The 22,198-nt window shown below is 40.8% G+C and overlaps 1 protein-coding gene across 4 annotated transcripts in view; it reads left to right on the top strand.

Moving 5' to 3' along the window:
- The window catches only part of mllt10 (MLLT10 histone lysine methyltransferase DOT1L cofactor), a 49,633-nt gene that overhangs the window by 12,689 nt on the left and 14,746 nt on the right, over nt 1-22,198 (top strand). For 3 of the 4 annotated variants that reach the window (XM_039789715.1, XM_039789716.1, XM_039789717.1), the window contains 6 exons: nt 294-387; nt 12,724-12,822; nt 13,112-13,448; nt 14,208-14,426; nt 14,768-15,244; nt 22,033-22,187. In XM_039789715.1, the coding sequence (XP_039645649.1) occupies nt 294-387; nt 12,724-12,822; nt 13,112-13,448; nt 14,208-14,426; nt 14,768-15,244; nt 22,033-22,187 (1,381 nt within the window). Of the gene's footprint in view, nt 1-293; nt 388-6,384; nt 6,494-12,723; nt 12,823-13,111; nt 13,449-14,207; nt 14,427-14,767; nt 15,245-22,032; nt 22,188-22,198 lie in introns of those variants that run through there. The other variant, XM_039789718.1, reaches the window with a different exon arrangement.

Below are 22,198 nucleotides of genomic sequence, written 5' to 3'. Positions count from 1 at the left end.
CCAGTAAAAGACAACACTTATGTCATATCGTCCAAAATCTAAGACGATATCTGGTCTCATATCACGATTTCGATATAGTATCGATATATTGGCCAGCCCTAATTCCAAACTGCAATGACGACACAGCCCGATTTAGAGTGATCAAATGTTTTTTTGTATGTCAATTCTGTTTCTGCTTCCAAATATTGTTTTGTGGTAATCACTTGTTGTTTTGATACATATTGTGGTGAAGACGTTTCTCTGTTCTGTTTTTTACATCTCTTAAATTCCCTTTACACTACTCTCTGCCACAGTGCCCAGTTTGCAGGGTTATTATGTGAGGAACAAGGATCGGATGCAGACAATGTCAAGTACTGTGGATATTGCAAATACCACCACAGCAAATTGGTAAGTGTTCTCTCTCATTTTTGTCATATTCTACAGGTGGCATGTCTTTTGATACTCTAAACCACAACTTCACACATCACTAGACAGTATGTCTTTCTTCTTAACTGAATTTATTTTTGTAGCCAAAACCTGTTGCTGCACATGTGAGGACATATTAGATTTTTGTGTTGTGATTTGGTATTAAGTTTAATATGATTAATGATCAGACTTTTATGTAGTTTAAGTATGAAACCACTCTGACTGGTGTTTGCATTGAGGGCCACAGTATTTGTTGCACGCGACTACATGTAAATGCATGAGAGTGTCTTAAAGCTTGTGTGTCTATTAACAATTAGAATGAAGATCTATGTGTTTTTGTTCCACTAACTACTAGCACGGATGACTATCTAGAAGTAACGCACACATATTGGTTTACCTGTAACACAGTGATAAATACCTTTCATCTTGTGAATGACCTTACACTTCTCTGCTGCCACTGAGAGATGACCCATCTTCACCTCTTCCCTCTTATTTTTCTTGTGTCTCTACCTCCATTAGCCCTTCTCATCCCGGTCCTTCTCCTCTTTCCTCCACCTCTCTGTCTTTTGTCCAACCTTTCCTCCGTTGTCGGTTTCTCTTTCCTGTTTGGCCATATCCCTCCTTCAGTCAGCTTTCGGTCTCTGTTGGCCCCCTTTTGCCTCCATCTATCTTTCTACCCCATCTGCTTCCTCCTTCACTGGGCCAAGGAATCCATCCCCCCACTGCTTGCCTCTCTTTCACCAGTCCCTTACCCTCCATCTACCCCTTTCCTTCTACTCTTATTCCTCCTTCCTTCCTGATTCCTCTAATCTCTCTAACAGTGGCCCGTGGTCCCCTCCACTCCTTTGTGTATTGGTACTAAGCCCAGAGTGGGCACAGCGGGTTGGGTTTGTAGGTGCTGGATAGGGTCATTTGAGCCTGGTTTTTACTGTAAGGTCAAACAAGTCTAATCAGGCTTAATTGTTATTTATCCAGTTGTTATTTATTCCAACAGACCTGTCATTTCAGTTAGCTTTCATAGTTTGGTCAACAGTATTAGTGGCTTTTGTGCTGATTTACTTAAATTGGACACATGGTTACAGTGTAAGTTTAGTGCTGTTAGATAAGCTTTTTCCTCTCCTTTTCTAGACGGAATAGGTGTACACAATAGAGTGATAAATATGATGTAAAAGGTTAACCTAAAGATGACAGAAAGATGCACTTGTTTTTTTTTTTTTTTTTTTCAAACAATTGGCATTCACTCCTAAATGCAGATTGCTGGTTTCTTGTCCATGATTGGTAACTTATCTTTTGTCGTCTGTTAGCCTTACTCTGACTATGCAACCAGCAGAATGCAAACCTGATGGTGGATAGCTAGCCCATTGTCAAGCTGAATTCAATCAGACAAGAGATAGGAATGAAATAGATAGGCATATCAATGCACAAGCCATCAACTGCATATGCAGAGGAAATGTGTTTTCAGTACACAAGTTCACTCTAGAGAAGACCTGTTGTGTTCCAGATTTTGTACCTACCACAAGGTATACACATGTATGCATGTACACACTCTGTTTCAGTTGGGGGAGGGACAAAAATATGAAAAACAGGAGCGTGACTTAACTGTTATAATTTGTGGAACAGTGGTAGGATGGAAACACAGGACAGGCTTTATACACACACACACACACACACACACACACACACACACACCATTTTGCAATGTTAAAAAAAACTCATGCTGTTATATTGATTGTGTATGAATGGCTTTGGATGCTGGGGCATAATGTCATTAAGCTGGGATTGTATGGATGACAGGAATGTACGAGAGGGAATCAATAATGCGAAAAGCAATGTTAGCAGAGTGGGTTTCATAAAATACCACTTGATGGATGTTTACGGCATGTTAGCATCATATGGTATTTGACTGGACTCTGTCAGTAGCCAAATCTAATTTTAAACTTAGATTAGCCTTGTTTGTTGTTGATTTCATCAAGACTGTGTAAATAATTACCCCTTATATCTAAGGAGTATAAATGCACTCGTTGACGCAGCGTTTTTACTTTTCCAATCATCCATACTCGCTGTTGCTGGCATAGGGCTGCATTTGGTTTCAGACATCTTCTGTGACAGTGGCTGGCAATGGCAAATGTTGCATAACTTTCTGTCACAAGCTGTTCTTCCAAAGCAACCGATCTTTAGCAGTAAAAACGTGAACAGTGCAGTTAAAGGTGCAATATGTAATATTGACAGCTGTTGTTTAAAATAGTTACTGCAGTACAAATTCAAAATACTGGAGAGAGTTGTTTCCCTCGCCCCCTCCTCCCCAACTCAAAGTTCTCAGAGGTTGCCAGTCTGAGACCACAGCATCCGTTACTAGACGCTTGTCTCACATAGCCAGACATTACTTCACAGCACAGCGGAGTAGCTAACGTTAGATGCTGGCTATATTGACAGTCATAAAAGCCCGTGCTCACGCGGAGCTCTGTACCCAACTGACAGGCACACTTCTTCGGCTTAGAATTGTTGTAGGAACCGCTAAAACACAACAACCTCACTGTCTTCCCCACTCGACGGACAGACACACATCATCGGCTTAGAATTACGGTAGGAACTGCTAAAAATAACTCTACCTTGCCATCCTCTCCACCCGACTGAACACACTTTATTTTCTTAGAATTACGGCAACAATCGGTAAACACACTGCAAAATCACGGTCCTCTCTTCCCGATTTACAGCCCCCCTCTCTTGGCTTCAAATAACTCACCGTTGCCGGCTACGGCCGCTGAACAGGCTACACGTTGTAAACAGCCATGGCCCACTTGCCTGGTCCTCCAGTAACGTTGGCTATTAGCAATGTTCAGAGATGGCAAAAGTACTCACTTCCCGTACTTAAGTAGAAGTACAGATACTTGTGTTAAAAAATACTCTGGTAAAAGTAGAAGTACTGATTTAACTTTTTTACTTAAGTAAAAGTAACAAAGTACAGGCTTTGAAATGTACTTAAAGTATAAAAGTAAAAGTAGCCTTGCAAATGACAACCACTTTTTATGCAAAGCTACCTGGACCACACACGTTACTAGAGTGCAAGATGAGAAACTTCAGTGGACATAAAAACCAGGCTCTTTATATGCCATTGTCTACGTTTTAAATGGATGTCTGCCAAACATCACATATATGATTATTGTGACAGAAACTGGGAATCCAGCATAATAATATTCTGACTGAGTAGCAAGATATGAATTCAATTGTGATTCTGTGAGAATTCACAGATCCAGTTTCTCTTTTTTAATCGTCCCCTTAACATTTAAAGAAATCTACATGTATGTGTGTGTGCTCAAATATAGAAAGAAAATAAAGGATATATATACATATGAATTACTAAACATAGATTAATTAAGAAGTTCCCCATACTTTTAGAGTTACACAGCACATTGGCCAGGAGTCATACTTGATGCCTCCTAGCCTATCTCAAACATCTCTCTCAGATAAGGCCAGGGATGATTGGGAACGTCTTGCTGCTTGTCTGCCTAATCTCTGGGATCTCTGTTTTCTTAATTTTCAATCATGTCGCCGTCCATACTACTATTGCTAACGTTACCACCATCAAGCTGCAATTATTTGCCGCAAATGAATGCAGAATGCGGCCGAATCTGTCGAGTTGTCTTGTAGTGGCGTGCGTAATACGAACGTAGCCTACAGTATATTCCCATCCAATTAGATTGAATTCGGTATTGATCACGTGAAAAATAATAACGCGTAACTCCAGTGAAATTATTTGAAACTTGCTAGTGAGGACTAGATTAGGACCGTATTTAAAGCTGATGCTGGTTTCAAACTTGCCCCAGGTGTGTCTGTAAAACACGGACAGAGACAACTTCTCTCTTTTGATGCTTTACAAGCAACGTGAAACCTAGCTTACAGGTGAAGAACACAAACAACTAAATCACTAGCTAACCTACTTTAACTGTGCAGGAACTATAGACCAATAATACAACAACAGGCTTAAATGAACTGACAACATAAGTTATACTACTTACAGTTCTCAAGGACGCACGCACACGATCTCAACTGATTATCCTCCGGACAGTCTCTCGTTCTTTTTTCTCTGAGAGCCCGCTCGTGGAATTCTCCGACATTACGACCTCTTGTACAAAACTAAAGTAACGAGCCAATTTTTAAAATGTAAGGAGTAGAAAGTACCGATATTCGTGTTAAAATGTAAGGAGTAAAAGTAAAAAGTCGCCACAAAAAAAATACTAAAGTAGAAATATCCGAAAAATGTACTTAAGTACAGTAACGTAACGTAAGTATTTGTACTTCGTTACTTCCCATCTCTGGCAATGTCAGCATATCAGCGTTAACTTAGCCAGGACCAGTCGGGATCACTGGCTGTGTCTCAATTGTTTTTGCGAGTAACCAACTCGGGTACTGTAGCTATATAATTCATTGTGAGTACACAAATGTTGAAATGACATAAAATGCCCGTCACTTGTAGCGTTAGCCGTGATAAATTAGCCTGAAGCTAATGCTTACCTGTTCAGGAGGAAATTAGCCAACTCAGAGTCCCTTTGGGCTCTAAGCTGTCTCCATCTTTCAAATACATCTCCAATATTTACCCAGTGTTTGTTACATCTCTGGTCAAACAACTGTTAGAAACATGTTTGCTGCTTTCATGGCTGTACTAACCTTACAGCTGCAGCGCACTGGGTTTAGGTTTTTACAGGTAACGTTATGTCTGGTAACCCAGCCTGGCTGTCAAACTGGGCAGTTGATAACAACACACAGGCCAAAACGCAAACAGAAATTCGGTCATGGAATGTATATTTAAAAAGGAGAAAATACTGGCATTAGCATTGTTGTCAGAAAAGATAGTATATCAACTTAGCATGTTTCCTTAATATCTGATGATGCATTGGGGTCATTTTGTGATTTATTACAGTAAATATATTACATATTGGACCTTTTTAAGTTATATGTATTGAATAGAAAATGTAACAAAGCTTCTATCCCAGAACATCTATCCCTGAAAAAGGTGCAAAGAAAATAAACTCCAAAATTAGGCAAGATTGAGTAAAACAGAGTGGTTGAAGTTAATTCTGCTTTCAGCTTTTTCTGTAAGTTATTACAAAGTGTTCTTATTTTTTAGACTTGTCCTGTAAGTTTGAATGATAATGTAGTGCATGGTAGTAGGAACATAATTGATTAACTCTTTTGTATGTGTTGTACAGTATGTCAGTATGGAAATGTAGACTTTTATAGGGAAGAGATTGCTATGTGACTCAGACAATGAGCTGTATGTGAGGCCAGAAAAGGAGGATTTATCCCATGGTGCACTAGGTTGCCTCGGATAGTCAGTTTTACATGAAATGCCAAAAGACACAGTCTTTGCTGATAGATCTGTTCGTTTGAATAGAGACTGGGTAAACACATGCCTTGATCTATGCCTGGAGGTAATTTGGCTGAAATTTGAGGATGTAGTTGTTTATCACCATGGCAACAGATTCTATGAGCAACAGCAAGCTGACTTAAACGGAGATCGATAACCAAGACCCCTTAAAAGCGTCCCATGATGCCTCTTTAGATTCTAGTTTTGGAAAAGGAGATTTAATAACAATAGTGGTTGTGTGGGTTTTTACTGTTGCCCTCAATCCAGATTTTTCTTTTCTTTTAATGTGTAGTATTGATAGTTATTCTACACGAATGGTTACATTTGGTCAATGAAAGAAAAATATAAAAGAAATGGCCTTTTCTACAGTGGAGGTATAATTTTACTTTTGTTTAAATACTACAACCATGCTTTTTTTTTTTTACTCCTCCTCCTATGGACACCATTTCATGTTGGTGAGAATGTTTTTTGACTCTTTTGGAATTTTGAGTTCAGTCAGCCTTTTTTAGTTTCTTAAGTATTGTTTTATTTAATTTTTTTTTTAATATCAATACGATTTTTTAGGGGTCTAATTTAAGGCTCTTTTCTTTGGACTTCATCCAGTAACTTGGAGTTCCTCTTTCCGCTTTTTAGCGAAGGAGCAGGGGCCGTGGTAATAGGTCTCAAAGCTTAAGTGACTCTTCATCTCAGTGTATGGATAGACCCCCAGACAAGGACATGAAGGTAAGACAGCCCTCAGATCTTACCCTCTCTATGCCACCAAACCACACACTGCTCACACTGTGGAGAGACAATCAAATATGCAGTAAAAGCATCGACCAATAATACTTTTTAGTGGTTCTTATAATGACTCCATAATGATCATTTATTGAGACAGTCTGAATATATTGGCAGACCATTATTTATGACAAGCAGGTCTCAGAATGCATTTTTTTATTCAAATGACAAGGCAAATGGAAAAAGAACTGTGTGGTTTTGATTAACTATTGTAAATGTATATTAGATCTCTCTATGCTATCATATCTTAATATATTACATGTTGACAATTAACCAAAACCCCAAACAATGTCAACTCTGGGTCTTGAGCATTACTTTTAAGCCAGTCGACAAAAATCGATTTGAAACGGATGAATGGCCTTGAAAGTAATTATTTTGGTATTTTATTTAAAATTGTAATGAATATTTCCCTGAGGAAAAACACATACTATAGATGTTATTGATTTGAGCATAATATCTTGACAGAGTGTAAAGATTTGTCACACCTAAAACCCATCAATGTCTTTAGTTTTACTAAATAAGGCCTTAAAATTCCAGAAGTCCTTATTAATAATTTGATGTCCAAGTGAGTCCTAAAATTGTATTTTATAGACCCAGCAGCAGTTGCATTTGGGTTGTTTTTTAGCTGCTAGTACTGTATGCCTGCAGCCCACCTACACCCACCAGTGATCGCAGCCTCTAATGAATGCTACATTAGTGTGACTTAATCAGTCACAGCTGTTAGCAGAACATGTAATCACAGGCTGCGGAAAATCTGAATTTACAGAAGGTGTCAAGTCATCTGTTGTTCCACTTTTTTTTGTCATGTGTACCAATCCCTTGTCAGAACGGAGGACAGGGCTCAAGCTGAATTTTCCCTGTTCGCCTGCAGTAGTATCATTCTCAAAAAGCAACATGTTAAAGGTCCCATGCCATGAAAACTTCACTTTATGAGGTTTTTTAACATTAATATGCGTTCCCCCAGCCTGCCTATGGTCCCCCAGTGGCTAGAAATGGCAATAGGTGTAAACCGAGCCCTGGGTATCCTGCTCTGCCTTTGAGAAAATGAAAGCTCAGATGGGCTGATCTGGAATCTTCTCCTTATGAGATCATAAGGAGCAAGGTTACCTCCCCTTTCTCTGCTTTGTCCGCCCAGAGAATTTGGCCCACCCATGAGAGAGAGACATCATGGCTTTCAAATGAGCAAAGTGGCAGTTGGTCAAGGCCACACCCCCACCCTCCACCCTGCCCCCCCTCTCCTCCTCAATAGCTAGAGACACAGAAATGGCACATCCCAAGGAAAGCTCATTGTGTGACTGGTTCTAGTGGCTGTAATTCTGCACCAAGGCTGAATTTCGGGAAAGAGTCTTCAGATACAGTATTAGGGGACCACTAAGGTCTATATAAAAGCATCCAAAGAGCACCATGTCATGGGACCTTTAAAGTAGTCTGGAATTTTTCTGATGATTGATACTCTATCTCTACCCAGTATAGCCCCATAAAATGTACCACAGCAACCACACGACTGTCCCTTTCCAGTTGAGCTGTTCAGTGTCATTGATTCCCCTACCCAGCTCTCCAGTGTGCCCGGTTTGGACAGCACTTTAAAAGTGCAATCCTCCTTGAGTTGCAATCACTGGGAAGAGTTTATAGGATCCAAATGTTGATGTTGGGCTGTGAAGTTGATCAAGCACTTGCAGCAAACAGGATCAACGCAAAGTACATTGCAGCAAACAAAGGATGCTTATTTAGATAATACAAGCAAGAACAAGTAGGCCTACTTAACATACTCAGACATGTGAGCCAGAGCTTTTGTGTGTGTGTGGGTGTATAAGTGTAGGAATATTTTAGCCAAGGGAAACTTGGTCCAGACCACCTCAAAAATACGAAACGTACACTTTCACTGTTGTGTAACAAATGTGAATCACAACAGAATCTTTTTCTGACGAGAATAAAATGTTGTATTAGATGATATCTCAATCAAGTTGTTTGCTTACAATTCTTCTCAGTCATCTAAAATACTCTCCATATGTCCCTTATATTAATGCAGCTGTACAGTGCATACTAAGTGCGTTTGTAAAACCATTTCAATTTAAGAAGGGGATGCTTTAAATCTACATTAGAAAGAAATATAAACCAGCTCTGAAAAACATCACATATAAAAGCTCTGAGCAAAATTAAAGTATTACAAATGGCTGCCGCCATTTAAACAAATTCAAAACCGATAACTTGCTGCAATACATTTGAGGTAAAATCAGTTTACAACACATCAGTATAACAACCCAGATACAGAGGGCAGATATAATGTACCATAGATGGTAATTTGACAGGGCTACCTATACTGTATAGATCCTTCAAATAAGCTCAGTGATAGTAAGTCTTAATTATTAAGAGTATAAAAAATAATAAAAATAGTGGGGATTTGTTAGCTCAGTGTTTTCAGATTGAGGAAGGAAGAAATAATGGATGCATTTTGAAAGTCTCTCTTGGCCCTGCAGCACTCTAAATCAGAGCAAGTCTGTGTCTGAACCAAGCTTGTTTTTGTCACCTGAATGGCTTAACAAATAATTGTTCCATTTCCACTGAATAAAATGCTCATGTGCCAACAAGATGGTGGATTTATTTTTAAACCTGTGTCTATGCAGGCAGCTCAGTAGATATTTTGTTAGTGATGCTGTCCCAGAAGACTGTGATGCTCTGAGTTCCCTTTTCCATCTTTTTTGCAGTTATAGATGTTTTTGATAGAAAAGCATGACAACAAGACAATGTAGGTTTCATGTGTTAATTCATATAAAATAATTAGGGGAATCCAATTTGAGAATTTGTGTGTGTGTGTGTGTGTGTGTGTGTGTGTGTGTGTGTGTGTGTGTGTGTGTGTGTGTGTGTGTGTGTGTGTGTGTGTGTGTGTGTGTGTGTGTGTGTGTGTGTGTGTGTGTGTGTGTGTGTGTGTGTGTGTGTGTGTGTGTGTGTGTGTGTGTGTGTGTGCATCCAGACTTGAAAATAATTAGGGGAATCCAATTTGAGCATTTAGGTGTGTGTACATCCAGACTTGCATTTGTTATGTGGTTTGGAGGCTCAGATGGATACCCACCTCATGTTAGACCCTGCAGTCAAACTACAGCAGGGGCTAAAAGATCCCCACTTAGAAAAGGCCTGTCGGGAACACACACATCTATACATACACAATGGCTGGTCAAAAAGCCTGCAGGAAACTGCACAGGGGAATTCCTGCTAGGCTGTGGCGGATTATTTTTCCCCTCACTTCCTGTTCCTCCGTCCCCCCGTTTTCACTCGCTCCTCTTCAGCCCTCCTCCCCTCTGTGTCTGCATCCTCTCGTCTTCCTCCTAAGGCTGTTGAGTTAACTTGTGAACCATTTTAAAATGCATGTTACATCAAATTAAAAGTCAATACTTTTTTCTTGCCTCATTTGCCTTATTTTCTTACATAACGAATGGCTAACTTTAACAAATTCACCAAGTAAAAATGCAAAAACACCATCTGATTTCAGCCTCTAAAATGTGAGGATTTGCTGCTTTTCCGTGTTTTAATTTAAATATAACATGATTATTTCTGGATTTTGATGGATTTGATTTGGCAAAACAATCGACCTGAGGTCTGAGAGTTAATTATGGGCATTGTTCACTATGTTCTATCACTTTATTGACAAAATTATCAATCTATGGATAGTTACAGCCTTAATTTAAATGCATTTAGTTTTAGTGACCGACATTCAAAAAAACAAGATGCTTATGTGTACGGAGAGACTAAAGAAGTTTCCAGAACTGTAAGAGGTACTTCTAAGGAATAGTGTTTATGTGTGTGTTTCCCAGTTCAGAACCCCATGACCAGCATTCAACATAGACGGAGAGGATTTCAGCCCACCGTTGTATTGCTCGTTTTTTTTTTGATAAATAGACGTTGCCACATTTCATATTTACCCCACGCAGTCTGAAAGACCACTCAGACATGTCAAATGATCAGGCTGCTAATGGTCAGCAACAGAGAAAGAGGGGAAAGGACACTCTGAAAGGCTTTGTCTGTGCCTGTATAATCAATTGAACTGATTGATAAGGGTGTGTCAGGGTTACATTGTGTGTGTGTTGTGTTTCCCACGCTGTGTGTGTGTGTGTGTGTGTGTGTGTGTGTGTGTGTGTGTGTGTGTGTGTGTGTGTGTGTGTTAGTGTGTGTGTGTGTTAGTGTGTGTGTGTGTGTTAGTGTGTGTGTGTGTGTTAGTTATCCGACCCTCTCAGCTCAGCCTCTGTCCATCAACACCTACCTCTGGAATGTTCATGAAAAACAACAAGGGAATCCCACAGAATTTACCTCTCTCTCACTCTCCTTTTTCTCCAGTATCTTCTCCCCTTTGTGTTATAGTAGATGCTGTTTTTAAGTTAACCGTCTCACTTTGAGTGACTTCACTTTGTGAAGTCACTCACTTTATCTCTTTGGTTATCTGCTTTCTGCAGCCAATTTGTAGTAGTTCCAAACAGTTCAGGGAAAGCCCTACAGAAATTAACCTACAACAATTTTGATAATCGTGTAACTAATTTATCGAGTAAAAAGAGAAAACATTTGTTGGTTTCAGCCTCTTAAATGTGAGAATTTACTGTTTTTTTTTCCTTCTGCTTTATATCACTGTTAATTGATTTTCTTTGAGTTGTCAACGGTTGGTCTGACAAAACAAGCAATTTAAAGACGCCACACACATTTTATAGACTAAACAGTTACTTGATTAATTGAAAATAATAGCCAGGGGTTAAAAAAAACAAACGGTGACTCACCAGTAGGTCAGTCATTACAAACTCATGCTGTGCAGGCAAACATTGTTTAGACTCACAAAACTCCCATTTTATATTGTAGTGGGGATCCGAACGTTTCTAAAGATAGAAATAAAAAATGCCAGCTTTCTTTTTTGAAATTCTGTATTAAATGATGCACAAAATAACTTGGAGGCAATCTCACTTCAACTTACAGTTCTAAAGGAAAGCTGCGACAAACTGTTACAGAATATATATGATACTGCCAGGCAGCATGGAATGAGGTGATTCTAAGTACTTTTAAAGCTATTTAATGGAAAACAAAAAGGGAAAAGTTATACCCAAAAAAAACACATACACATACAAAAGGAACTCTGCAACATTTGTTTCCTAACCCCAGAGTGTTAGCATTAGCGGAAGCCAGCGTGCAGAGAGGTTACATTGGTGCTGCTATCTCCTGATTTGGCTGGTGATGTCTGTTAACCGCCACTCATAGAGGAAGTCTGGCTAAACTGTCACCAGCTACCCTGGGGTTTCTGGTGTTCAGAGTTGTCATGACACTGAGCATCACAAGCATGTTGAGTCCCATGTCGTCTCTCAGGATCGCTGCATATTTTCACTGCCAATCTTCAAGAGTGGGTGGGTGGGTGTGTACGGATGTGTGCCTGCATGCATGTGAGTGTCCATGTAAAGTGAGTGAGAGCGTACATGTACCTGTCTGCTTGTATGCCTGTGCAGAGAGGTGTCAGGGCGTGGGGCACGCATGTGAGGTGTAAATGCGCTGGCACCCAGTCGCCACCTCGGGTGCGACAGGAGGGTGGCGGCACTCGTGTGATAGCAAGGGTGTAAATTGAGCTGTGATGGTCCAAGAAGGAGAATATGATTGGATAAAACGATGAGACCTTGTGTGTGGCAAGAGGCACTTAGACACACTCTGCTTTAAACTGCAGCGTGCAGAATTCCTGTTTCCTCCTGCCCATTCTTTATCACTCTTCCATCCCTCTCTTTTTGTTTGTGGATCTCTTAGCTTTCATCTCAGACCGAGCCTTTGAAATGTAATGCCCTCTTTTTCTATCAGCCAACCACACACACACACACACACACACACACACACACACACACACACACACACACACACTCTTCCTCTTTTGTGCTTGTATCCTAATAACGCATACCTTTTTTACTTTCTTTTATTTTTGCCATCTCTTTGGATATAATCTTTAACAGAACAGTTTGCAGATATTGTCCAGTATGTACATCTCCGCATTTTGTATTTTCCTAATGTTACTAAAATGCAAGAGAGAGATACAAAATAAGGGTTGTAGGAGGTCTGTTTTTATCTGCGTCTGTCTTTATTTCTCTTCTCCCTGTTTTATGTCTAAAGCGGCTTCATCACCCATCTGTTTTTCCTTTTTTTCTCCCCCCATTTTCTATGCTCAGAAACACAAGGAGCGGGACAGGCACAAACCGAAACACAAGAAGATCTCCATGGATATGTCGCCCTCCCTTGTCCTTCCTAACATCATGGTCCCAGATAAGGTGAGGGCACTCCCCACTTCTTTTTGTGAATTATGTCTGGGTTAGTTAAATATTTCAGCAAGGGTGGGTGGCTGTTTTTTCTTTTTACCTTGATTTACCGTTGTTGCTCTTCTGTATCCCTCACATATCCTGTCCTCCCGCTGACCTTTCTGACCTTCTCCCTCTCTTAACCGGAATTGTTTTGATAATTTTCTTTCGTTGTTCCGGCGCTTTTCATGGTTCCCATACTCCCTTTCCGTTCAACCATAATTTTTCATTGTTCTCCCTCCCTTTCTTCTTTCTCCTCCAGACCTACAACAGCAGCAGCGCAGGGGTAGGAGTCCCCTCTCTGCCGGCATCCTCACAGAAGCGACTGGACGACAGCACTGCCCGTTTCACCACCGCCAACTTTCAAGAAGTGTCGTCCGCTCTCTCGGGTGGAAGTTCCAAAGATGGCTTGGCCGCAGACGCTGGGAAGGCAGCGTCTGAGGTGAAGAATAAGAAAAATAGTGGCGCAAGTCATGCGGTGGGACAGAGGGGGGGCCGCAAGTCTCTCACCTCCTCAGGGAAACCCCTCCCCTCCGCCGTGGTCACCATGGCAACCTCCTCCACATCTGCCTCTGCTTCCACTGGGCCTTTCCACCAAGGTGAATTAATGGCTGCAAATGGTCCTGTATGCTAATTTTTACCACAACTGGGAATTAACCCTGCAGTTAGAAAAATGGAAATGCAATGACAAATCATCTGGTGTTACTGCCCTGCCCACCCACCCCAAACCTGCAAGTGCAGCACAATTCATGTGGTTTGTGTACTGTGTCATTGGTTGGATTTTGGCCAGACACCAGACTTTTGTGTGTGGCCGTGATAACAGTGTTTCTTCTCGACTGGCCTCTGGCTCCTGTAATCGGGGGCCCTGTCTAGGAAAAGACACAGAAACACACAGGAAGAAAGAACATGTGGGGAGGTCAGGACCTGAAAGGAGTGAGAGCTCACACTGAGCTCCTGTGTTTTGTACTATCAGAACCTTGAAGCCCTTGTCGTGCGCGCGTGTGTGTGTGTGTGTGTGTGTGTGTGTGTGTGTGTGTGTGTGTGTGTGTGTGTGTGTGTGTGTGTGTGTGTGTGTGTGTGTGTGTGTGTGTGTGTGTGTGTGTGTGTGTGTGTGTGGTAGATAAATGGTTCCTCTGTTACATGGGAGGACTACACGATGAGGGAGGGCTGACTGTAGAGCAGATAGAGAGCAGGAGAGCAGATAAAATGCTTATTTTGGTTATCTTGTTTCTTCTCCTCCCATGATGATGGAAAGGAGAGTCGTAGGAAAACTTTTCCAGCTGTAATGTCTGTTTCTCTCCTGCTACTTGTCATTTCTTTCTATCTCCACTCATTGTCATTGTTTTTCTTTCTTCCAGGCCTCCTGTTGACCAGTGCCAGCAAGACGCCCTCTGCCCCTTCCTCCTCAGACTTCCTAAGTTTCTCAGATTCCGCGTTGCGTTCGGGGGGTGGGACTACCTTCTCCTCCCCACCATCTTTCAGCAGCTGCCTTGTGAAGCCGAGCTCGGAGGGCGGAGCTTCAGAGGGAACTACGACACTCTTCGGCTCTCTGATGTCCGCTACTACGGCTTCTGCAGGTACCAGACGCCTTTTCACACCAATGGTCACTTAAAGTATTATTACAAGGTTTTTTGTTACTTGGGTATGTGCTCAATTATTTGTTTTGACCTTTTTCATGGTCACATTTTTGGTCTCATTATTACAGTGATGCTACAGTTTTAAAGGAATGTAATAATTTGATAAATTAATAATGAGTACTAGTTATCATTAGTTGCAGCCCTAATTTACAAGAGAAGATGACGCAGGTTGTGCTTGGCTATTGAACTAGATTCTTTGATGGCCAACTAACGACAACAAAACACCAACAGACCACAGGCTTTATATTTAAATATTCAGTTCTGCTTTCTTATCGTTTCAGTGGGCGGTAAGCTGTATGAGAATTCCCACAGTCACACAGCTAGCGAGACAACAAGCCTCGGTGGCTCCGCTGGCTACAAACGGCCCCAACCCTCCAGCTCAGTGCCGGGGATTGGAGGAGCAGCGGCAGGAGGAGGGGAAGATGGGGTGAAGAAGAAAAAGAAGGGCAACTGGCGAAACCGATTTGGACCTTGCTTCACCACGGATGTAAAGCCCTCCGAGCCAGCTCCCTCCCTGACTCTCCCTACCTCCTCCACGGCCAACACCTCCTCCACCGCCTCCCCAGCCTCCTCTTCATCCTCAACGCTCACAGGCCGGCCGGGCTTAGTATCCAGCAGTGGCTTAGGAGTGGGGGTGGGAGGAGGAGGAGAGAGGGGGCTGGGGGTCATGGGTGTCAGCGGTGGGATTCAGAAGTCCCCGTCACTCCTCAGGAATGGGAGTCTGCAGAGCAACAGCAGCTCCACAACCACTGGGTCAGGTGAGGAGGAAACCGTTAAAGCACATAAAACACAACAATAATGGGAGGTTTTGAAACAGATTTCACAATGAGAAATAATCTCTCCGATCAATCTGTCTGTCAGCTGCATTAAGGAAATTGCCTTCACAGTTTCGCTACAGCTAAACAAATTCTGAAATTGTTGTTGCCAGCTAAAAAGAGGAAACGGGCTGGTTTTATTCAACCTTTTTTAGCCATTTATGTCCTCTAAAGGCCCTGACACACCAAGGCGACCGCTGGCTGTCCGTCCAAGTTGGGCTGACGGTGAGTGACCGTCGCCCTAGTTTGTGCACTTTGTTCCGCATCGTCTCCACGTGTCGGCCTTTAGCTGAACAGGCAATCCATCTGATAGGCTGTTCAGCGTCTCATCTGTTCAATCCAATACACACATAGCTGTCAAAACTGGCCAAAAACCATGTTTGAATGTTCCTTCTAAAGGAAAACACACATACACACACACACACACGTCCACAGCGCAGCAGGCAGAGGCGGGGGAGAGAGAGATACCCGTTTCTCTTCGGGAGACTTGTTTAAATTATGACAAATATGCTATATACATTAGATTTAGTATTTAGTTCATAATTTTTTTGGTGTATTTGTTTTCTGATTTTAACGCTATAAAGACCGTTGCCATGCTTGCATTACTCCCTTACCCCTCCTGTACTCCCTATGGCCACTTGGCCAGTGCGAATACAAATGGAAAAAATGGTTTTGGGGGAGAGTAGTTAGTAGATCTGCTTAGAAGTGGACTTTTCCTGTAGCTACTTGGTTGGAAAGCGGCTAAAGGAGACTTTGTTGCCACTAGTTCCTGGCTGTCGGCTTGGTGTGTCAGGGCCTTTAGATAAGGAAGTTGTGTCCCATACCATCATCATAATTATTAAAAGGGAAGTGGCTCATGTGTGGCATTGTTGTAGCAGTTTTTCATGTCCAGCTCCTGACTTATGGAGCTTTCTTACCATTCACCACTAAATGCTAATGCATTAAACAGAAAATGTTTGTGGATTTTGTCTGCGGCAGAAAAGTATGAACACTACCAGTCGCAAACTGGAAGGATTTGACACACCTTTGTTATTGGTTCCTTGTGTGCATGTGTGTGTAAGTCAGAGTGCAGGTCTATGTGCTGTTTGCTCACACACGTGGAAGTGGTCTGTAGGTTTCTTTCATCGTGTTCAGTTGCTTGGCAACTGTCTTTATGCTTTGGAGTTCCCCTCTGCTGATGGAAATGGCTCAGTACAGCCCACACATCCCACATATTTCCTTCCTTCCAGAATTACCACCCTTTTGTTTCTCTCTCCTGTCTCTCCATTGCAGTCTTTTACCTGCATTCTGCTCATCCCTTAAATCCTCATCTCACCTGTTGATGCTTTTTTCAGTTAAAGGTGTAAGTGTGTTTGCATAGTCCCAAGTCAATGCATATATGTGTATAAGCACATGCTTATTAAATCCAAATGTAAATTAAAATTAGAAAATAGATGCTCTAATCAGGCCAACATCCATCCCTGACAAGTAGGGTCAGTGGGTCTGATACAGCAATTTGTTCCTGTTCTTTTACATATTTGCACAAGAGACTCTTATGTCTCTTTGTCTGTTACTGAGTTGTTGTTTTATTATTTAGCTGATGCTTAATTCTAAAATATTAGTATAATATATTTTCAATTGTACCACTCACTGTGATTCATTACATCTTGTTAAATTATGTTTGTCCTTAACCTTCAAAACCTCTTAAATATTAGACAAACCACTCAGTGCCAGATTCATTGGATGGAGCATAGAATAACCTCAATCAGTAGTAATTCTGATGTTTTTCCTCATAGCAGTATGGTTCTTAAAGTATGAAAAATTTTGGGATTGCTAAGAAGTTTAACAGTACACTTGATTCTAATCTAAACATCTGTTGCTTGGTGTCTATAGTATGATTGTCTCGATTTACATATTTTGAAACCTACATAGTTCTAAACGTAAGAAACATAAACCAACTAATTTCAATTGACAGAAATTTTCTTTTGCACACACACACACACACACACACACACACACACACACACACACACACACACACACACAGTGTTTCCTCTATGTTGATTTTGTAGTGGCGGCCCATCATGGCAAACTTTCTGCCACCACGGTATCAGAAATAGGGCTGTAGCCGCGGTTGGTAAATTATCCTGCCGCTCACATTGCAATTTAACAACAAGTAGAACTATTCAGAGGTTATTGAGCCTGTCCAGTTTAACTCCACATACCGTTGATGTAGTTTATTGTGTCGACTATTAAACGAACAGCTCCACCGCGGTGGGTCTGTTCTAATTGTAGACCTGTTGTAGATGTTAAGTGCCCTATAGTTCCTCCAAAAATACAATTCAATCACAACTGAAAATATGCCTCATTGTGTGTGAATAGAGGTGAATAAATATATTTGTTTGTGTTGCAGCGAAGTGTCAGTTCCGTTTCATACGTAAAACATTTGGCAGCGGGACGCAGGGGGACAGACCTGCCCCCACTGCTAAAAGAAATCTATTATATTATATATATTATAATTATTTATAATTATTTATATATATATATATATATATATGTATATGTGTGTGTGTATATATGTATATATATATATATGTATGTATATATGTGTGTATATATTTTGTATATATGTGTGTGTATATGTATGTATATATGTGTGTATATATGTATATATATATATATATATATGTATGTGTATATATATATATATGTGTGTGTGTATATATGTATGTATGTATGTATGTGTGTTGCTTTTTATCAAATGTATGTTACTTGGAGGAAACATGAAATGTAGCAATTAGACTTTGTCTGTTACACACATTGCAATGATTGTATCATTGCGAACCCTCAAATTTATTGCCGAGTCAAACACAAGGACTGTCTGGTGCTGTTCGCGTTGCGAATATGATTATTTGCAGCAGTGGTTGAGGATAATTTTGTTTCTGATTCTGGCGTCCATCTCAGTTTTTGGTGCTTGTGCTTTTCCCTACAGTAGTGGCGGCATTTCTGCCCACAGCTGGTGAAAGAAGATAGGAAGGACAGTGGTGGTTGTGTGTGTGTGTGTGTGTGTGTGTGTGTGTGTGTGTGTGTGTGTGTGTGTGTGTGTGTGTGTGTGTGTGTGTGTGTGTGTGTGTGTGTGTGTGTGTGTGTGTGTGTGTGTGTGTGTGTGTGTGTGTGAGAGAGAACCGTGTCTTCTTCTTCCTACTGTAAATATTTAGCCACGGGTTAATGCAGGGCAGTAATGGGGAGGATCTTGGCATTTAACCCCCCCCCCCCCCTCCATCCTGTCTGCTGACTCCACCGTGCTGATGGATAGATAGTTAGCCTGATAGATATGTGTTGGAGGGTGGGGAGAGGCAGGGGGTTAGATTTTGGTTAGGTTAATGTTTGACACCAGGGGGGTCACTGATGGGACGATCAAGCTGGTAGAGCGCAGCGGGTTTGGTGTGTGGGGTAGGAAAGATGTTGGGTGGACATGAGTTTATTGAGTGTGTGTTTAGAGAAGAATGAGAAAAGAGACAAGAAAGCACAATACACGTATTGCTGTTTAATTAATGTATTTATTTGCTCATTTATATGATGTTTTATTGTTTGTTTTTTTCCAAAGGTTTCTTCAGCTCCAAGTTTTTTCCCCTCATCCCAGTGAAATCTTAATTATCAGCAGCTTCTTTTAACTGCCTTACACATGTTAAGATTATAAGTTGTGAAACCAGGGAAATCGGAAACCTGTCTGCATTAGAAGAAATAATTTGAAAAAATTGGGCACTGTGGAATTTTACTTCACAATTTGAAAATGTTTTTCTTAATGTAATTTCATTTTAGTTAATTTAATATAATAATTATATATATAATGGATTTGCAATGCAGTGTGAGCACCGTGGTTGAACTTTTTTTTGGGGAGTAGGGAATTCATCTAAAACAAAGACTGTTAAACACTAAAAGCTGAAGAAAAACAACACACACACACACACACAGACATTATGCAAAAAACCTCAAACAACAAATCTGAAAATTGGAGACAAACATTTTAAAGAGATCGCTCTTTCATGTGCATTAGAAAATATGTGTGTTCCGCCTCAAACTGTGCAGAATAAGTATATGGTAAAAATATTTTCAGTTGAATTTACAGATGTTCACTCACTTATCAATTTTAAACCTAACTGCATAATTGTAGAGACTCTTAAATTTAGTTGACCTCCCAAACTGTTTTAACTGGCTTTATCAGTCCGTGGCAAACCCACATGCATTTTGTCATGCATACAGACAAGCACATGTATACAGACATGGACACACACACACACACACACACACACACACACACACACACACACACACACACACACACACACACACACACACACACACACTTGCATTGACTGCCCTCACTGTGCCTCTGCTCCCTCTACACTTGTTTAATACATTTCTGTTTATCTTTGGTGGTAGAAAATTCTCAGAATAATACATATTTCTATTGTTCTCCACATTCCATTTTTAAATAAGATTAAATGACTGTCTGCAGTTTTTCAAAAACAAGCTACAGTGCCCCACCTTCAGCATCGCACGGCTACTTTAAAACACTCAAACGATTGATTGAAAGCGATTTGTTAGTCACAACAACATTTCAGTTGTTTAATAACAGAGTATGATGCCATCCACTTGGTTTTTAGATTGGACTTATCCCTCCCTAAATAGACAACATAGATTTCCTATGGAGCTAATACCAGCTTGAACTAATCAAGGTGGATATTTTTTGAAACTTACAGATGTACTGAGCAGGAAGGGGAAAGGAACAGGAAGGTCTGATGATGGAAGCAGTTCTTCAGGAGCTTAACATTTGCAATATTGATCACACAGAGACGGTATAAGTTTTACAAGTGTGTGGGTGTAGAAATGTTTTTTGGTCTTTGTCTTTTTTGTTATCCTAGGGGAAGTTTTAATTCCCATTAAATGATAATCAATTTGTTCAAATAACAATCTTTGTGATATTTGAAAACCAGAGTGGGCAGCAATTAATGAGAAAATACACGTCCACAATAGCAGTTCCTACATTTTTCTGTTTATTTAATTTGTTAAAAAAAAACTTGCATTAATGCACGGGTTGCAGAATTTTTGGTGGAGCATGTCATCCTGCTTTTCAGTAAAAACCTGAGACTCACCTGAGTTGGAGCAAGACAGTTTTCTCCTTGAAGTGACATTAAAAAAAAACAAAAGTGATATACATATAATACAGTTAAACTTTAAATTCAACAAATATAACTAATTTACACATTTGTTTATAAATGGCGTTAATATTTCCTGCTAGCTAAAAAAAATCCGCTAAATAACAAGCTGTTTAGTTTGGCCCTCTGATTCAGATAAATATAAAATTTTATTCAAATGTTCCTTATGGAGAATTAAAGTACAGCATACATAGACTGTGATCCATTATTTGGCATTCAATTTTAAATAACCTCTATATTCTTACATCATAAAGTCAGTATGAAGTAAAATGAACCTGTATTTTTCTCCTGGCACTGATTTTGCATCATCCCTTTGTGTGTAACTCATTTCATCAGTGGCATGAGCTAAACTCTGATAAACTGTTGGTTTGGCCTCTAATCCAGCTGCTAAAAATCTTGCAGGAGCTCATGCCCCCTGAGTCATGGCAGCCCTGCCTTGGGTATCAATTTTTCTGGTGCATATTACAAAGCGTTATAAATAGTATGTAGGCCCATACAGTGTTCCTCTCTCTCTCTCTCTCTCTCTCTCTCTCTCTCTCTCTCTCTCTCTCTCTCTCTCTCGTTCTCGTTCTCGTTCTCCCCCCCCACCCCTCCCCTCCTGGCACAAAGATCTCTTGTTCCCCAGTGAATGTGTGCTGCCCTGAGCCATTCAAGCTTTTGTGGGGCTGAGGGGCCCTGTTCTCTCCCCCGCTGGGGTCAAAGGGGGGCAGGGGCAGGGCTTATCCCTGGTTAGTGGGCGAGCACAGGGGTGTGTAAGGGGGAGGGAGATAAGAGAATAGAGCATGCGTATGGTTGTGTGAAAATGGAGCAATATGTTTGCGTTGGTGATTTATAACTGGTGTATAGTTTGTTGTATAATCATCATTTTTAATAAGCCAAATCAAGTGTTTTATTTGAATAAGTACAAAGAATACATATGGAGAGAATGTGCCGATAGAATTTCCTCCTCTCTCTTCTGTACCAATTTGTTAAGAGTGTGTGTGTGTGTGTGTGTGTGTGTGTGTGTGTGTGTGTGTGTGTGTGTGTGTGTGTGTGTGTGTGTGTGTGTGTGTGTGTGTGTGTGTGTGTGTGTGTGTGTGTGTGTGTGTGTGTGTGTGTAATGGATGGGGTTTTTACGATCATAAAGAAACCAAATTATCATAGCGCATACTCTGGAAGCCCACACTTAATCATGCATTACATTTGTTGATTTTGTTGATCATGCATTAAATTGGTTAAAGTCAACAGATCTGCACCTTGTTTAGAACTTAATATTAGATGTTGCTTTATCTCTGTAAATGATTCATGCTCCAATACAGCAAATGGTCTCTTTCTAGCCAGCATGCACAATACCAGTACCCTGAAACTGAAATGGCTAAATGGCATTCAGCCATCGTTAATTTTATTATTTACACCAGTGCTTTTCATGCCGTAATAATTATAGTCACTGTAACAGTATTCCTCTAAAATCATTGTTTTTTTTTTGTATTATTTAAATATAGTATTAGATGAGGATAACACTGTTAATATCTATTGTCTCTGATATCTCCACAGGTGTTTTCTCTGGTGCGGATGGGTCATCGTCAGGGACAGGAGCTGTCGCCGTCGGCGGAGCCATCTCTGAGTTGCAACAGCAACCCACACCTTCACTAGCCCCTCCCTCTCCATTCACTGCCACCGCACCGCTAACCAGCACAGCCGCGACACATGTGAGTCCAAA

The sequence above is a fragment of the Perca fluviatilis genome, chromosome 22 (assembly GCF_010015445.1).
Source record: "Perca fluviatilis chromosome 22, GENO_Pfluv_1.0, whole genome shotgun sequence".
Classification (NCBI taxonomy): domain Eukaryota; kingdom Metazoa; phylum Chordata; class Actinopteri; order Perciformes; family Percidae; genus Perca; species Perca fluviatilis.
The sequence above is the reverse complement of the archived record's forward strand: the minus strand, read 5'-3'. Positions and strand labels throughout refer to the sequence as shown.